The 17,770-nt window shown below is 41.5% G+C and overlaps 2 protein-coding genes and 1 long non-coding RNA gene across 3 annotated transcripts; 1 reads left to right on the forward strand and 2 right to left on the reverse strand.

Annotated features, from left to right (window-relative positions):
- The first annotated feature begins 713 nt into the window (after positions 1-713).
- LOC103132680 (very-long-chain (3R)-3-hydroxyacyl-CoA dehydratase-like) lies at positions 714-6,778 on the forward strand. Its single transcript, XM_007544476.2, has 5 exons — positions 714-2,089; positions 2,170-2,279; positions 4,125-4,231; positions 5,780-5,872; positions 6,676-6,778. Exons 1-5 carry the CDS (start codon positions 2,000-2,002, stop codon positions 6,756-6,758), a joined length of 483 nt encoding a protein of 160 aa, XP_007544538.1. The 5' UTR covers positions 714-1,999; the 3' UTR covers positions 6,759-6,778.
- Positions 3,991-16,980, reverse strand: LOC107835198 (uncharacterized). Its single transcript, XR_001661026.1, has 3 exons — positions 16,898-16,980; positions 5,005-5,010; positions 3,991-4,001 (listed from the first exon to the last, which is right to left on the reverse strand). It is a non-coding gene; the product is annotated as an uncharacterized LOC107835198 (long non-coding RNA).
- LOC103132681 (focadhesin-like) lies at positions 6,865-13,082 on the reverse strand. The gene is made up of 10 exons (XM_007544477.2): positions 12,975-13,082; positions 12,765-12,893; positions 12,567-12,682; positions 12,242-12,484; positions 10,206-10,295; positions 9,941-10,118; positions 9,766-9,863; positions 8,852-9,103; positions 8,691-8,766; positions 6,865-7,084 (listed from the first exon to the last, which is right to left on the reverse strand). The coding sequence occupies exons 2-10, from the start codon at positions 12,844-12,846 to the stop codon at positions 7,011-7,013; spliced, it is 1,209 nt and encodes a 402-aa protein (XP_007544539.2). The 5' UTR covers positions 12,847-12,893; positions 12,975-13,082; the 3' UTR covers positions 6,865-7,010.
- Positions 16,981-17,770: the final 790 nt, after the last annotated feature.

Raw genomic sequence — 17,770 nt, forward strand, 5'->3', positions numbered from 1 at the left:
TCAAGTTAATCTGTAGTGTTAGAATTACTTCCCTTTTCCCTGTGTACTCTTCCTTGCCCCTTGTGCCACCTTCTCTCCCCCTCCACCCACACCTGCAATCACTTAGCTCATCAGCCCAGGCATTTTGTTCAGCATTCAACCTCCCCATTATTTAAGCCTTTGTTTCTGATTCATTAGTATCCTCTCTTCTTGTCATCTTTCCTGTCTGCTCGCCATTGTCAGCGCCCCCTGGAGTTCATGGTCTTGTTCCTTTTTTGCCTTCCTCTGCAAGTTTCTTCATCTTTTCATTAAAATCACAAAAAATCAACTCTATGTTACATGCCTGCTTCTTAATGGGTCCACTCTACAAACACTGAACATGACAGAACAATCCAGCCAGTAGGACCCAGCAGAATTCCTGTATTTAAGAGAATCTTAACAATTACAACTTACTTAGAAAATAATTAATTGACACCATGGCAAAATCATGTTCACTACCCCAAAGATTTGCTTTGTGGCGACAAAGTAAATGTGGTGCAGGACTGGATTCCAAATCTCCCTTCCATAGGCTTAACGGAGTTGTTCAAGGAGGCAGAGTGGCACCATCAGGCAGCTCTGACAGTAATGGCTGGCAATCCACCTCCAGCTTAGTAATAAGCGCATACAACTCCAGTATTAAGCGCCTCTACATCGGTCCCAGCCTTCTGCCCTTTGCCCTTCTCCACAATTCCTGTTACTCCTTCCCGGTCTCCACTCTCCAGATCTCCAGCCGCGGCTTCATCTTCAGCAGCTGCAGTCACGTCTCCTGCACCAGTCTCGTTTCCAGCCACATTCCCAGCCAGCAACATCAGTACCCATTCTTACATCAGCAGCAGCACCTCAGGCTCCAGGTTTCCACAGCTGTGGAACTAGGTTGTACGGCTAGCTCCTGGGCTCCAGACTACCCAGTCTCCCAAGCTCCACAGTGTTTGTCAGTCTCCTGAGTACCACAGTTCTCTCTAGTCCCCTGCCTCCGAGGGATGCAAGGACAACCTGCCTCTGTTCCCAGTGCCACTTCGTGATTCCCCAGCTCCCGAGCCTCTACATCGGTCTAAGACATACACCAGTCTTAAGGGGAGGATTTTCAGGCCCTTCATCTGCTGCCAACTCTTCCAAGTTTCACTGATGCTGGTCAGCAAGCGACAAGCGTCCTGGACTCGTCATAGCCAACAACTCTGGCTTTGAGCTCTTCGTAGAGATGGAATGGTTCTAAAGTATTAAGAACTCTTCTAAATCCCAGATTTTCCATAACAGAAAATGCCCTCATAAAACCTGCAATAAAAATGCCAATGTATGTTGTCATTGCTGCAGCAGCCACGAGCGTGGAAGCTGAGATGCAAAAACATTTTTCAGCATGTCTGCAGTGTTGGCAATTTCTTCACTTGTGATGGTCTTGAGGTCTCTTTGCATTGTGCTAGTGTTAGTCACGGTGCACAGTAATATATTCTTGAAGTGTTTACATATTGTTCATGTCTTGTCTGTCACTCTGTTGCCGTTTCTCATTTCTACTGGAAACACAAAATGCTCCCAAACAAACAATTTAAAAGTATTGGGGGCAACTTCTATTGCAACTTTATCGGGTGAAGCCACGCTGACTGGGACTGGCTTTACAACTGATCATTGTTTAAATTCCACAGCCTACCTGCGTATTGTTACTGAACATGTTCACCTCTTCATGACTATGACCAGTGTCCACATCTTCTAATGGTTGCTTCCAGCAGGATGTTATGAAGACCAGCTTATCTCAAAATGACAATGAATTCATCTACTTCAAAGGCGTCCACAGTCACCAAATCTCAACCCAATATAAGCAGTTTTAAAAGTAAACTGCTTATATCCAAAGAGGGTTTTAGCAAACTGTACCTAATAAAGACTCTTGTGAGTGAAAGTAAGACTCCTCTCAGATGTTTCTCTAGTTTAGTTGCCTTTGGCGATCGTTGCAGATGCTCTGGCAGACACGTTTTACTCTGTGGGTTTTGTGATGAGCCTGTGCCAGCTGCTCTCCATCCTGGAGATCTTCCACATCGCAGACGGCATCGAGAAGGCTCGGCTCCTTCCTCGCTTCATCCAAGTGTGTGCAGCAGTTCACCTCTTTGTTGATGCCTTTTTGATTCTAACAATCTCTGGTTTCATCATGATTTCTTTGGTTAGGTGATTGAGAAAAACATTCTGCTGATTATGGTCATCATGTTGGAAGAGATCCAAAGTAAGCCAGTGGTGTGTGTGCAGTTTTTCCTGTGGAATATACTGGACCTCTTACGGTGAGCAAACAGCCAGTCACATATCTTATGAGCACCAAGCCCGTTTCACTCAGATCTTTCAAAGTAAAAGTGAGAAGGGTTTTGTAATAAATAGGCATTTGTTAAATTTTACACATAAAAATTGGTCTGTTAGTTGCATTCTTCACACTATAAGTATACATATTCTATATTGTTCGAGCTACTCAAACCTAATGTAAGGCTGCAAAAACTCAACAAGAAACCAAAAGCAAAAAGTATATTATTTATAATATCAGTATATTATTTGCTTTATGTAATTGTAACTGCACACATGCTTATTACTTAATCTATGATGCTTAGTTAAAAAAAACAGTACTTTGTTGTCTTTGTCTCTGTTCCACATTTATAACATTGTCTCTTTGTACACGATGTTAGTTTATTATTTCCAAATCAAAAGAATTCATTGGAGATGTTTTCACATTTCCATTCCTAGCTAATGGTAGAAGTAGATGTTTAAAATTTCGCAAATATAGATGCATCATGCAACCATGCTGTAAGCGCAACTTCATAAAACAAGAGCATTCTTATCCTGAATGACATTTGTTGCCACATTTAATGTAGTAATTCTCTACATTTTATCTGTGTTGTAGTTTCTGAGTCAGAAGGATCTTCTTAGCAATGTCTAGTTGCTAAAATAATTTAGGGTTAGCAAGCAGCATCCCCAAAAGCCTCTGAACCTTTGTAAGAACAGACCTTGAAGTTCTGATCTGAACACCATGGAGTAGGTGTGGGAAGAAAACAATTTGATTTGATTTTAACTCACATAAATTATGTGAGTTAAAATCACCTCAGTATCGTCGGTCCATTTGTTTTCTTCCCACACGTACTTCATGGTGTTCAGATCAGAACTTCAAGGTCTGTTTTTACAAAGGTTCAGAGGCTTTTGGGGATGCTGTTTGCTAACCCTAAATTATTTTTTTGTTTTGTGCTGCTGTGCCTTGGTTAAAAAGCACTGTCACTTTCTGATGCTGGTTGGAATTTAACTCTGCTTCCTTCAGTTAAAGCACAATTAGAGGAAGTGGATTTGTGTAGAAATACACCTAAAGAGGACATTGCCAACTGTAATGTCCAAACACACTTCCCTTATCAGGTCAAACAGTGCAACACACTGCATGTCCATGGGTGCGTTCACAGCCTGAAGTGACCCAATTCCGATTTTTTTGCCGGGGCCGTTCACACTGCCAGTAAATGCGAACTTCTGCAGTGTGAACGGTCAAACGATCTGAAAGTGTCCCGCATGCGCACTAGAGGGCGCAATAGCATCAGCGTTCTCAGTGTTCTGTCAACTGCCATAAAAAGAAGAAGAAGAAGAAGAAGAAGAAGAAGAAGAAGAAGAAGAAGTTGTTGTTGTTTTTGGAAGTAAACATGGAGGCTAACGGTGGAGCTTAGCTTACATATTTGAAGTTGTTGTCCGGCCGGAGCAGCATATTAACAACTTAATCCTCATACAATCCGTCATGGTTGTTGTTTTTCTTCCCGCTTGCACGTATCAGGACGCAGAATAGTGAGATTTGTTGAGAATCAGTGACGTTCAGTTCGGATGAATGCGACCTGAACATTAGGTCGCATTTGAATCGGATACGTATCCGATATGGGTCACATTTGTAAAAGAATCCGACCTGTACTGTTCACACTGCCATGAAAAGATCGGATACTTGTCGCATTACGTCAAAAAAAAAAAACCAAAAAAAAAAAAACACTGGGCTACTTTAGGCTGCAGCCTGAAGTGGCCCAGTGTTCACACTGCAGTGTGCAGCCTGAACGCACACTGCAGTGTGAACGCACCCCATGTTGCCCGTCACATCTTGTGAGTTGTCTGTACTTCAGGTACCCTCATGAACTTCTGTGTGTTATGGAAAGACCTTCCGTCGCCATGTTGTGGAGCCGTTACTCTCTTTGGATCCCCTTATACATCCTGTCAGTTATCATTGAAGGTGAGTAAGCTTCAGAAATCTGAATGCATGCTGTGCCTTTAAAATCATGATGTCCCCTAAAATGTTTAACATGGTGTCACCTTTTAATCAGAAACTTCATTGTTCTTCACTTTACATCACAGAGTAACACAAACTTGTGAATATGAAGCAAAAGAAAAATGCAGAAGATCTGAGACCGAGGCAGAGGTTCCACCACCCTGAACAGTTGTTTTAAAATGGTCTATTTAAAGTCCAGATTGAAATACAACTGAGAATCTGCGGCAAAACTTCAGCCAATCAGATGCTAAGAAGAAAAACATCTTCAGCTTACTGGTACCAGAGACTAAAACTGAAACTGCAACCAATGATGGCTCTGCAACAGGGGTGTCCAAACTTATTCTCCCATGGGCCAAAATCAGCAAGTTAAAAGTACAAGGATAATAACTATAACTTTTTAAAAGCTACAAAAAAATTTCAGTCTTTTATATGCTCTACATTAAATTATGCAGAATTTTAATGATTTTTTTTTTTTGTAGGAAAGAGGTCAATGTTGAGCCAAAATCTGAAAAGGAGTTTTCCATGTTTGTCTCACTAAAAGAAAGGCATCCAGCTTGAACATTATATGGGACTCAATTGGAAAAAGTATATACAAAAATTAAATCTATACTCGGTACAAGAACAGGATGCGGGTCATTGTTTCTCTGGAAATGGCTGCTGTACGTTATCCATCCATTTTCTTCCGCTTATCCGGGGTCGGGTCATGGGGTTAGGAGCTCAAGTAGGGAGGCCCAGACTTCCTTCTCCCAAGCCACCTGTTCCAGCTAGTCTGGGGGAATCCCAAGGCGTTCCCAGGCCAGCCAAGAAACAGTCTCTCCAGCGTGTCCTGGGTCTTCCCCGGGGCCTCCTCCCGGTGGGATGTGCCTGGAACACCTCACCAGGGAGGCGTCCAGAAGGCATCCTGACGAGATGCCTGAGCCACCTCAACTGGCTCCTCTCGATGTGAAGGAGCAGCGACTCTACTCTGAGTCCCTCCTGGATGACCGAGCTTCTCACCTTATCTCTAAGGGAGAGCCCAGCCACCCTACGGAGAAAACCCATTTCGGCCGCTTGTATCCGTGAATGTTGTATCTAACTAATTTTGTCCAAATGAAATAATAATCTCCTTCCACCACCTTTGCTGGGGAGCCCAATCTTGAATAAAAGTCCAAGGGCCGCCAATTGCCAGTTGTCCGCACCCTGAACACCTCATTCTACAGAATACTGACTGAAAACAAATGTACAGTCACACTTTCCCTTTTGTAAAGAACGTTGAAAGTTGGGTATCATTAAGGGGCATGAATGGTTTTATAAAACCTTGAATGTGAGTTACTGATCAAAAACACACTAGGTGTTCTGATGTGCAAGGGAGGTGGTGAGAAACCACAGGAAATGGAATGCCAAAGAACTGCAGATTTTAAAACAGGATGTGTGTGAAAAGATCTCATTCCAGCTGTGTGTGTACATGTTTGTGGGCTGCCGACCTGTGCAGTCAGTCAGGTGAAGCTCAGGCCAGATCTCTCTGTTCTCCAGGTGTCATTATTTATGAGGCGCTGCCGTACCTGGAGCCGTCAGTCCCCCACCTGCCCTCCCTGCTGCTGCTCTACCTTCTGCTTCTCGCTGTGGGTAAGGAAAGAAAGCAGTCCAACTGAAAACACACACACACACAAACACACTGCATGGGGCCTTCATTATGTTGCTTTCACTTTTCTGACATTTTATCTTCATCCCATCTCAAAGGTTCTGTGTTACAAAGGTAGAACTGCTACGTTGGGCTCTGATGGACATTAGAATCCAGTCCTGATGTTCTTTGAAGATTTTCCTGGATTATGTTTCAGATCAGAGATATCTCTGATGAGGTTTCCTTTGGAATCTCAGAATGACTACAAACAGGAGCTGCAGTTGAGAGCTCTGTTGGCTAGCAGCAAGAAGGTGCTGGGTTCAATTCCAGCCTGGGCTTTTTCTGCTTTGGGGTTATCATGTTCTCTCTGTGCATGCATGGGTTCTCTGTGGGTACTCCATTTTTCTCTATAGGGAACTGCGTATGTGGCTACTGCTTGGTTGCTTATCTGCAGGCCACTATTAGGTTCAATGGTTTCTCGAAATCAGTATTTCCCAACACTGGTCCTCAAGGAATACAGACATGCATTTTTTAGATGTTCTCCTGCTTCAACACACCCCTCATTTGTTGGTTGTATCATTTATGCACAAAACTTGGCTGTTATACGAGTACAACACGGGCACAAGTCAGGGTAAAAGATCTGGTATGGGAGGGATTTCTCTGGTGTATGTGTCTTTGCTATTGCATTGTGTTTACAAAAAAATACAATTAAAAGTATTTGATCAAAAAAAAAAGAAAAAAAGAAGAGTTAGAGATAAAACCCCGAGCCAGCCTTTCTAACGGCAGCTGTTGTTGGTGTTTCCTGCAGGAGGCTCAGTAACAGTCTGGCAGCTGCTGAAGGAGAGGAAACACCATCTAGAGAAACGCTACAAGAGTAAGAAGAAGAAATGACTCAGAGTTGGATTATTCAGGGACAACGGGATAACTCTGTTTTCAAACCTTCTGATTCATCAAACAAACATTTCAGATTGCACAAAAGGAAAAAAGATATGCCAGATTTTTGCAGCAGTTTAATGAAAACATGTTTCTGACTAAACAAAGAGCAACAGTAGCAGTTTCCACTCAAGTTTTTTTCACCAAGTAGGAGAGATGATGTTGTGTACAAATGTCACCATGGTAACACCCCACCATGGATCCTCTGAACTACCAGCTGTATGCTCTGGTCCACACGGCTTTCTTCTTGAACTCAGTGGACGACTTCAGACCCAGGAGAGCAGCTGGAATCAGATCAGAACATGGATGGTCAGCTGGACAGCAGAATTAATAAACCGTTCTAAACCGACCATTCTAACATCTAACATTACAAATCACTGTTTATATCAGGAAGGTCTAACTGATGTTCATTCAGGTGATTTGTACAAGTTGCCATGGAAACCTTCTACTACTTGCAATCAGGGGGCTCCATCTATGTGAAGTCAAATTTACTCCAATAAAGTAAATCTAACTTTATTGGAGTTCAGAGTTGAGCTTTGTTATTAAGTCCAACTCTGAACTTTAAATCCCAGAAAAAAAAAATCACATAAGCTTAAAAGATAAATCACATTTTCTGTTTCTTAAAGATGTGCCTTCATCTACTGGAGATGATCATTTAAAATAAAATGTTAAAATGGCCTAAGGAAACCTGGACATCTAGGCTGCTTTCAAAGATGATGAAAAAATCTTGCTGGTTGGACAAAAAGTCATGGAATGACCGCTGGGTAGGGTCTCACTACATATTGCGCATTTATTGTATTATCAGGCTAATATATTTCTGTTGTATTTTAGCTACCAAAATGCTAAAGGTTAGTTCATGTGTTTTATTTTGCATTATGATTTTTTGTGTGTGTGTTATTAGGACATTTATTTAGGAAAGTTTTAAGTAGGAACTAATATTCAGGATGTTTGTTCTGCTGGGGCACCTAAGAGAGATGCACCCCTCTGGTGAGGTATGAGAACAAGTGGCAGCAGAAAAGGCCAATTAAGCAAAACAGTGTAATGAATACTGAAGATTAGTCATAAGGACTTATTTTCAACCTCTAAAGAAGGGTCAGCCAGCAAGGTATGTTTATATGCTATATATTTTTTTTATGTTTTTATTGTATTCATTGCACCATCTCATTGAAGTTTATGTTAGTTATGTTTATGTTAGTTCGATGGTCATGACAAAGTATTCAACAAGGTGGTGCTGCAACAAATGCAACTGTAAGATTCTACATCCCATATTAAAGCCGACTACCAGTAAAACAAAGTCTATATTGACACCAAGAGCTGGAAGTGATAGAGCAGGAAGTTCACATTACAAAAAGAGGAAGGAAGAGACCAAGCAGATATCACACCTGATCGTCGGAATCTTTACCTATATTATCGTCATCACAAGATTTTCTAATATTGTGATAATCAAAAACCTAAGACTGGTCTTGCTCTCCTGAAGCCAGTATCTGAGCTGGGTGTGAGCTGTAGTGGTTGCGGTCCAAGGCAGTTCTAATACCAATGAGTAAACCTATGATAAAAATCACCCACTTGAGACATTTGTTTCAGAATCACAAGAAGGAAAAAAATAAACCTAATGCCATGAAGGAAAAAGCTATTAGTGTAATTTAAAAAGGAAAAGTCCAATAGAGTATAAACTTACACATTTATTATTTCTAAATGTAAAAATAATTTGTTTGCAAATCAAAGCCTTTTCTTTTAGAATGACTCCTCTGTTTGGGTTATGTCTGTTTACTTTCACTCACTTTTAGGAACAAATGTGAGTGCATCAGGGAGAATAAACGGACTAACTGTACAGAAGCAGCTGCAGAAGACCTGAGCCGTAAACAGATGGAGGAATGAAACATGCTGCACCTCTGGCTGTGCTGATGATGATGACTGACAGATTCTCTTCAGGACCTTCTGTTATGCTGAGGAGCCAGTCGATAAACTGAAACACACACACGCACATGGTTGTCATGTTGGACCTATAACCTTAAAGCCAGCAGTAAGTCACCTAACCTTTCACTTCTCACCTTGTGTGTCTGGCTGCTCCATGGCTCTTTGCCTAGCAGCAGCGGCAGGCTGTGTGACACTCCCAGCATGCATTGTGGCAGAGCGAGCTCGCTGAGTGAAAGTGACCCATACAAACCATGCTCTAGTGCTGGAGGCTTGGAATCTGGTTGCCATGGGAACCATTGGGGCCTGATGCCAAAGAGAAGGGGCATGAAGTGGTCACCCCAGGAGATGACAGCAGCAGCAAAGAGTTGGAACAGGAAGTCAGTGGCCTGCAGATAAACAGCCAAACAGTAGCCACATGTTTTTAGCCACTAAAATACCATCCACACTATACATTTTCACAAAATAGTAATCATTAATAATTTGAACCCATTTAACAAATATAAATCTGAAATGTGTGGCATGCATCAGAATCCAGTCTCCTGAGTCAATACTGCCTCTACTCATTTTGCACAAACAACTTTCTCCCTTCTTTACATCAAACCTTGGTGGGTATAACAAGAGGCAGTGGAAAACAGTAGGAAAGTATGTGGATGTCCTATTCTGGTCACCATGCAACAGAAGGGACCATAGAATTTGAAAATTAAAAACCATAGAAACCCATCTAGCTGTACTGATAAACTAAAAAAAAGTTTAAACAATTGACATGCTTAGGCCTCAAGGTAAATTAAGTTGCAGAATATTAAAAGATTTTGCTGTAAAATGGCGTCTGATATCTGAAGAGAAGCTCTAAAAGGTTTCTGGTTTATGTTTAATAAGAAGTTGAGTCATTCCTGTGAGTTAGTTGGAGAACAGGACCTGCGCAACACATACTGAGTCATCAGTGACATGCAGTAACATGACTCACATGTGGAAAAGCAGCACTGACTCACTGACTGGATGTGTGGTGTGGCAAGGGGAGGTGAATGGACCAGACCTGACCGGACCCTACCTTCTTAGTGTCTCCAGATCTGATGGAAGTCGCTCCATAGGCGATGTTCCGGATGTGTCCCATCAGCTCTAGCAGCCACTCCATGCGCTTGGAGACACCTGAGGGAGAAGTGGGCATGCTCAACACGCAGACTTAGACAGTAGAGCCGCTGTTACCAGCAGAACTGCACTCTGACCTGTACTGGTGCCAGCAGTCAGCCGACACTGGTAAAAGGCCTGCAAGAGGATCCAGCCCAGTCTGCAGCTTGACCAACCACAGAGCACACCGGTGATGACATCATTGAGGCTGAGCAGCGGAAGTCTGCCCTGAGAGGTGAGGAATGCCAGGACGAAGCAGGCTTTTTCCACCTGAGCCTGAGATTCACACAAACGCTCAGCTTTACTCACAGAGCAATTGCTCTCACTTCCTGACACCACACTGACTTCTGACCCCACACTGACCTCTGACACCTGAACGATCCTGTCGATCTCCGTGTCGGACATCTCAGACAGACACCTGGCCACACCCACATAGAGTTCCACCTCAGCATCCTGAAACAAGAACAAACACCAGGAGCTGGACAGCATTCCTGTTTTGATCTTTGATTTCTCTAATTAGTAGGGCTGTGTAATAATATCAATTTTGCGATATATATAGATATTTTCTTTCCTAGAAAAAAATCAATATTCTTCCGCAAGTATCGTACCATCCAACTGTCACCTTGCTCACTCACTGCTTGCTTCGCCGGGAGAGTGATTAGGTCATCAGGCTTAGAGTGATTCCTTCAAATGTTAAGTGTGAAGGTTAAAAAGGTATAGGTATTCTTGGGCACCAAGTGCACCAAGTGTACTTGGTGCACTTTATTTACTTTACAAATGCATGTAAGCTACAGTTTATACTGTTTCAATTAAACGAAACATGTTTTCTCACCACTTCTTTAATTCATTTTGTCCAGCTGTCGACTTTAAGTCTGTGTCCATGTCCAACCAGAGCCAGGTATTGTGTAGTTGGTGCTTTTAATCAGTTTTCAATTAAATTAATTCAATCTAACTCTATAACAGTCACAAAATGTCACCAAAATCACACTGTCCCTCTAAAATCTTTCAGACAACTGCAAAAGTGCATTGAATTGTATCGTTTGCTGAATATCGCAATATATATCATATTGTGAGCAGAATATTGTGTATCGTACCGTGAGATTATTGTATCACTACAGCCCTACTGATTAGAGTGATTAACTTTGTTATACAGAAACTTTGTTCCCAAAACACAGACGCAAAAAAACACAGACTTCTGTTCAGTGCTTTGTCAAAGTATTCACATCCCTTCTCCTTTGTCTCATTACAACAGCAGGTGACAGCAAAAGGATGCAGATTTGATTCAAAAATAGTTAAAAGGAAATTAAATGTCATAACTCATATCACCTGTAGACAGGAAGGATCTCCAGTTAGCAGTCAGTCTTCTGAATAGGTCTCTGACCGAAGACTATTGCTGTGTGACAGTCTCATGACTGTCATGTCATGCTAACAGCTCAATATCTGGGCAGCAAACATATTTCACAGTAACATGTCCAGGATGACACAGTTGTTGGCAGCTCTTCTAATCTGCTTCATTAGCTTTGGCTGCTCCACTTTAAGGAGCACTCTGCACTTTGACGAGACCATTCGAAAACATGAACATGCTTTCAAATGGCCTTTGACTGCTACCATCAAGAAGACGGCAGCCATCTTAGTTTGAAAAAAAAAAAAAAAACATGAATCCTTTTTCTTATGCTTTAGCTATATACTTATAAGGGCAGATAATAAATGGATTCACTGTGATGAATTGATTATTGGAATAATAGTCAACTAATTTACTAATCAATTAATCATTAACTGGTGAATACAGACTCAAAAAGGCATTTTACTGAAAGAACAACACACTCAGTACAGTAAATAAGCCAAACTGTAAAATAAATATATCCATTTTGCAATTAAGATAAAAAAAAACTTTTGTTTGAAAATATGTTCTACCCAAAACTCCTCAAGTAGCAGTTTTATTTTCACCTGCTTCAAATTCACTATAGGAATGCCATTTTTGCATTTTAGGCTTTTTATTTTCTTATTTAAAAAAGGAATTGATTTTTTTTAACTAGCATCTTATAATATATTTCTATTGTATACGATAAATGCGTGAATTGTTCGATTGAATGAAAAATCTGTATAATGTGGCAATTTTTTCTTACCAGATTAATCATCAGAATAATCGATTACTAAAATAATTGTTAGTGTTAGCTATGTGTATGAAGCAGAACATATCAACAAAAAACACTACCATTACTGATATTATATAAAGTCTAAACTTTAAAAAGTCGTGTCCTCATCCTGCTTGGTGAGGCAGTAGAAGGTTCATCCTCTATTCAGTTGTGAATGTGTGCCAATGTGTAACTATGGCAACAAGGTGTTGTTTCAAGGCGAAGCTGTAATAGGGTGGAGCTGTAAAGGAGTGTTGACCCCACCTGGATGTGGCTGGGCAGGAGGCTGAAGGCTGTCTCGACGGTGGAGCAGAGGGTGGTCCAGCAGTGGCTGGGGGGGTTAGGGAGGGCCATGGCCTGAGCCATGCCCCGTAGCAGAGGGACACATAGGGAGCGCCTTTGGAACTGCTGCAGGCCCAGGTTCTGCACATACACCTGCAGCTTGTCCTCCGCTACCTGCTTCATCCACACACCCAGGGTCTGGTAGAGGTGGGCCCAGGTGTGATGCTGCAGGGGGGGAGAGAAACTCGTATGAAAGCTCTGCTTGGAGCTCGCTGCAGCCATGATGAAAAGGACAGGAATAACCAACACTGAGGCTGTGGACGAGTGGCGGGGACAGCCAGGACCCCAGGAAGAGGGACGCACTCTGGGAGGACTGGGCCTGGGACGCCGCCAGGACTACACACTGATGCTGGACGCCTTCTCCTGTGAAAGTCAAACCACACCTTGTGGTCACCTGTAGGGCATGTGAGAGGTAGGTGTGTGTGTGGGGAGCATGGGGAGTTACCAAAGCTGAGCCTCATCAGCGGGGACAGGACAGCGCTCCAGTTAACGGGGGGGAACTGGAAACCAGCTCCTACTGACGCCATCGAGGTCAGGACTGCCCGAACCAGAGCAGGTGGGGAAAACTCTGGACCTGCAGCCGCAGTCACAACCCAGATCTCACACTGCATAGTTACACACACACACACACACATACCTTTTCAGGAGAACACACCTTTCCTTCCAGCTTCAGTGAGGAAGTCGGTTATAGATCTGATGATGCTGCTCTCTGGGAGGTAGCTGAAGTCTTGAGGAACTGATGGAGAGAGACAGAAGAATCACAGATCGGAGCATTGCTACAGCAACAGGCCTCATTCAAGCATTCATCATCTTCGCTTCAAAACTACAACGTTCAACACATTTCTGAGGAAACATTTCCACTAATAATTTATGTTATTTTGCAACAATAACATGTTGCAAAATAACAAAATATATTGCAAAAATAACTGCAAAATTTGCAGTTTGCAAATTTATGTTGCAAACTGCAACATAAATTTAGAATAATGAAGTGGAAGGAAAATAGAGCACAGTTTTCAGAGTTGATATTTCGGGGTAGTGGGCGTCTCAGTGGGTGGAGCAGAGGCTGTAGTCACTCTGAAGGATTTTCTAACTTTAACATCAGATCTTCTGTTTTAACCACAAACAAGTGTATGATGAAAAAAATACATGTTTTTGAACATAATTTGATAGTTAGAAGCTACAGTTAAAGCCCCCTCTCCTCCTCACCATGGGCCCAGTGTCTTAACATGGAGGCAGAGGCACTGAGAATCCTCAGTCATTATTACACTGAGGGCAGGCAGACTCGTTTATTTTTGCAAAATTGTTATTTTTAGCTAAATATTATTGTTAAGGGTCACAAGCAGGCCTCCTGATGCACAAAATGTTAAAAAATATTTTAAAAAAGGGCACTGGGGCATCAGGGATAAAAGGGGAAGAGAGGCTCACCCCTCCTCCACGTGTCTGTGGAGTTGATTGATTTTATTGTTCTGTCAATCGAGGGCGTAGGAACAAGTTTATCATTGGGGGTGACGCGTATCAGAAACCTGAAAGATCCGTAAATAGCTTGAGCAAAAATGTCAAACAATGGTGTCATCAATACTTTACCCTAATCTGACCCCTTGTAATGAGTAATCTAATGTGTTACTATTTACAATCCAATAATCAGATTAAAGTTATGTATCCAAGTTGCGTATTTGTAATTTTTTTTTTTAGAAAACACATATTGTTGCTTTCTTCTTTTTCCTTGGGGAGATACGTTTCATGTGTAACACCAGCGACACAAACGTAAACGATGGAGGGAAAAGAGATGCACATTTTCTAGCTGATGGATGAATTTTTCGTTGAGTAATCAAATTACTCTTTCAAAGTAACTTTGCCATCCATGGTAATAAACTAACTACACTATATATCATGTGTGTAGACCTGTCACAATAACAAATATTGATTTTTGATAATATTGTTGTTTTGAGACAATTTTTAAGTAATATAATGTTAATGGTAAAATAATAATGCAAGAACACAATCTGAAAGATCAGTAAACTTTAAATTATCATTTAAACATTTAACACTACAACTGGAAGACATTTCAAATATCTAAAATAAATAAAACGACAAATAGAATTAATTTTGAAGTCTTTGTAAATAAAATTGTCCATCAAAAAAAGGTTTGGTTGAGACCAAAGCACCAATCTAAAAGTTTTTATCAAACAATTTTTGGTAGAAAGAGAGAGAAAGAGATTTCTCTCTTTCTAAAGAGAGAAAACAAAAATAAATTGTTTCTAAAGAGAAACGATAAATAATGCCAATGGAAATTATTGAATTTGTTTTAATTTATCATGAGCACGTAGGCCTGTCACGATAACAATTTTGCTGAGCGATTAATTGTCTAAACAATTATTGCGATAAACGATAATATTGTTTCAAGACCTTTTGACACTGATTTAATGGAAATGATTAATAATGCATGCAATTTCCTGCCATAGATAGATACACTTTATTTTCAAAAGAACACATAACACTGGAACTGATAAACTAAATAAACAAAACAACCAAAAACAAAAAGGATTCTCAGTTTCCATTAACAAAAAATGTACTTGAATAAAAACTAAACAACATAAAGCCAAAGTGGAAATAAATACTGCATTCAACCAAAAGAGTGCAGATTATGAAGTCTGTATACTATATTGCCCTTCAGTAATCACTAGATTTAAATAGAGAAGATGGGCACATCCGACTACCTGATGCAATAGTTCACACTACACCATTTTTTGCCCCCATTTTCCCTTTACGACAATCAGAAACTGAAATTTTAAGTTAACTTCCGTTGCAATCAAACTCTGTAAGAGAGTTTGATAGTATGTGAATGTAAGACTGTGAATGTAAGAGTTTGACAGTGAATGTAAGAGTTTGATAGTGAATGTGAGAGAGTTTGATAGTGAATGTGAGAGAGTTTGTAAACTTGGCCCATGCGGCCTCTCATACTGTTCAGCTCAAAGGAGATGTAAGCTCGGCGGCTGGGCTGATACAGTTTATAATCAGTCTACAGTTAACTCACACTTAAGCCCCTTTCGCACTGCAAGGCCTGGCACGGAACGGCACGCTTCAGTCCGGTTCCACCCGTACTGCAGCCCTGTTATGTTTGCATATAACTGAGCGTGGCATCAAAGCTGTACCTGACGTCAATATTTTTGAAACTAAACAATGGTTCCGATGTAGCGGCCGAAGCCACTACCTCAGAGATGTGGCGGAAAACTTTCTCTTTCCTCGTTGACCAATCTAGCTCGTTCTGTATTCGTTCATCAGCGAGTAAGCAGAGGAAAAAAATTACCTCATCATGGGACCAGGTAACAGCAAGATATTGGGAGGAATTCATTGCAAGTTAAAAATAATAATAAAAATATTAAAAAGAGCACTCTTCGCAAAATACAGTAAGAACAGTTTAGGGAGAGCCAGCTAGAACCGATCAACGGCTGACTGGAAAACAATCAACGACTGACTCTAAACCGGGGTGTCCAAAATCGGTCCTCGAGGGCCGGCATCTTGCATGTTTTACTTCTCTCCCTAGTGGTAGCAACAACCTCCTCAGCAAGTCAGTGTTCTGCTCAGGCCTTCTAATGAGCCATCATTTGATGCAGGTGTGTAAAACCAGGGAGAGAACTAAAACATGCAGGATGCCGGCCCTCGAGGACCTACTTTGGACACCCCTGCTCTAAACCAATCAGCTGCTGAATTCAAATTAAATTCTAATGCAAAACCGGTCTGCCCTACTTTGAACCCGTGCCGTGCCGTTCCGTGGCAGGCCTTGCAGTGCGAAAGGGGCTTTTGTGAATAACATTAGAGTTGCTACCTGTAACTATCCTGGCTCCCTGGCTGGGCTGGCAGTTTTGGGACATCTGAATCGCTGCCAACAAAAAACTCCGCCTCATCTCCAAAACGACGAACAAAATACACATCCAGTTTTTGGCTTTTCCTTGCTCCCTTTTTTGCATCTGTTTGCCATTTCCGTGGAGCTCCACTTCTGTTAACTTAGTCCGTAAAAATGCTCTAGCTAGTTTGCCATCTGTTGCCAAGAGACTGATGATGACGAATTTTGCGTCTCATAGAGTGAAATGTAAGAGTAAAGATAATGCCAGTCACGTAGCATAACATTTTATTCAATATTTTACACCGACAATGTCACCAAAATCAGTCGGTCTTGTAAAGCTTTAAGCAACCATGAGTCAACAATGACTGGGGCAGCCTACTATATAATTCACTGGGATAGATTTCTTTCCAGTTGTTTGTACACTAAACGGATTAGAAGAGGGCTCACCTTCAAAGTATGCGAGTGGAAAATTTCAAGCTAAAAAGTTTTTCGCAACTGAGGTGAAATTACTGAGGGAGACAAATATCCCTCCTTCCGGTTCCTACGCCTATGCTGTCAGTGGTTCTATTTCATCCCTACTGACCGCCAGAGTTGGTGCTTCAAGCACTGAACGATCATTCTTGCACATGCGCAGGTCGAGTACCGTATTTTCCGCACTATAAGGCGCACCAGATTATAAGGCACACCTTCGATGAATGGCCTATTTTAAAACGTTTTTCATATATAAGGCGCACAGAATAGAGCTTCGGAGCGTGACGTCACTGCTCTACTCGGAGGGGTATCGGCACCATCTTTGTTGCCACCGACAAAAACGACTGTCTCACAGATTTAGCTATGGCATGAACTTGCTGCGTTATTGGGTGTAATGTCCGATCACACGATCAAAAAGTTAAAAAGATGTAAAACGGACTTTCGTTTCACTATTTTCCTGCTTGGAAACAACGCGAGGAGGCTAAGCTATCGAAGCTAATGAAAAGAAGATGAATGTCCTGGTGTCAGCGGTTGAGACGTCCTGAAATTACGTTCTCCAAAATCCCCAGATACCTACAAGTTTGCTCCAGACATTTCCATTCTGGTGAGTGTCTAAATTCGCTTTGTTAGTGTTGTGTCATAATTTATTTTGCTATGATTTTGTCCGGGTGTACTCTTGATCAGTTTCTGTTGAGTTCATTTAAGTGGGTCAACCTTGTTTAGGTTGGGCTAATATTGTTTATGTAGTATAGTCCGAGTTTTGTCAGTGGACATCGAGGTTATTACATTTTTGTGAAGTAAACTATTTTACTAGTGTTATCAAATTTACAGTATTCATACTTTTTACATTGAATACATTTTTAATTGAATACATTTACAGTATTCAATGTGTGTTCTGATATTTCCTCTTGAAGGCAAACCGACGTATGAAATGGATTAGCTCAATCCTGACTGGGGTCCAGCGCTGAATATGCGTGACTGCGAGGTAAACGCCACAACATCGGACCAACATGGGCGTCATTTAAAGAGGCGATACAGCAAGACCATCAACAAGTGGGGGAGCAAGTTATAGAGACTGTTTTTATCATGTACCCCAGAAGAGATAAATAATGAGAACACAGTTCCAGAGGCTGTAG

Source organism: Poecilia formosa, unplaced genomic scaffold (assembly GCF_000485575.1).
Source record: "Poecilia formosa unplaced genomic scaffold, Poecilia_formosa-5.1.2 Scaffold1212, whole genome shotgun sequence".
Taxonomy (NCBI): domain Eukaryota; kingdom Metazoa; phylum Chordata; class Actinopteri; order Cyprinodontiformes; family Poeciliidae; genus Poecilia; species Poecilia formosa.

What these genes read in the sequence shown, in the direction of transcription:
- LOC103132680 (XM_007544476.2), top strand. Translation starts at nt 2,000, where the DNA reads ATGAGCCTGTGCCAGCTGCTCTCCATCCTGGAGATCTTCCACATCGCA. An exon ending in CCTGTCAGTTATCATTGAAG is followed by an intron (nt 4,232 to 5,779) that starts GTGAGTAAGCTT and finishes TCTGTTCTCCAG; the next exon opens with GTGTCATTATTTATGAGGCG. An exon ending in CCTTCTGCTTCTCGCTGTGG is followed by an intron (nt 5,873 to 6,675) that starts GTAAGGAAAGAA and finishes TGTTTCCTGCAG; the next exon opens with GAGGCTCAGTAACAGTCTGG.
- LOC103132681 (XM_007544477.2), bottom strand. Translation starts at nt 12,846, where the DNA reads ATGGCGTCAGTAGGAGCTGGTTTCCAGTTCCCCCCCGTTAACTGGAGC. An exon ending in GATCTGGAGACACTAAGAAG is followed by an intron (nt 9,104 to 9,765) that starts GTAGGGTCCGGT and finishes GTTTATCTGCAG; the next exon opens with GCCACTGACTTCCTGTTCCA. An exon ending in GGAGCAGCCAGACACACAAG is followed by an intron (nt 8,767 to 8,851) that starts GTGAGAAGTGAA and finishes TGTGTGTTTCAG; the next exon opens with TTTATCGACTGGCTCCTCAG.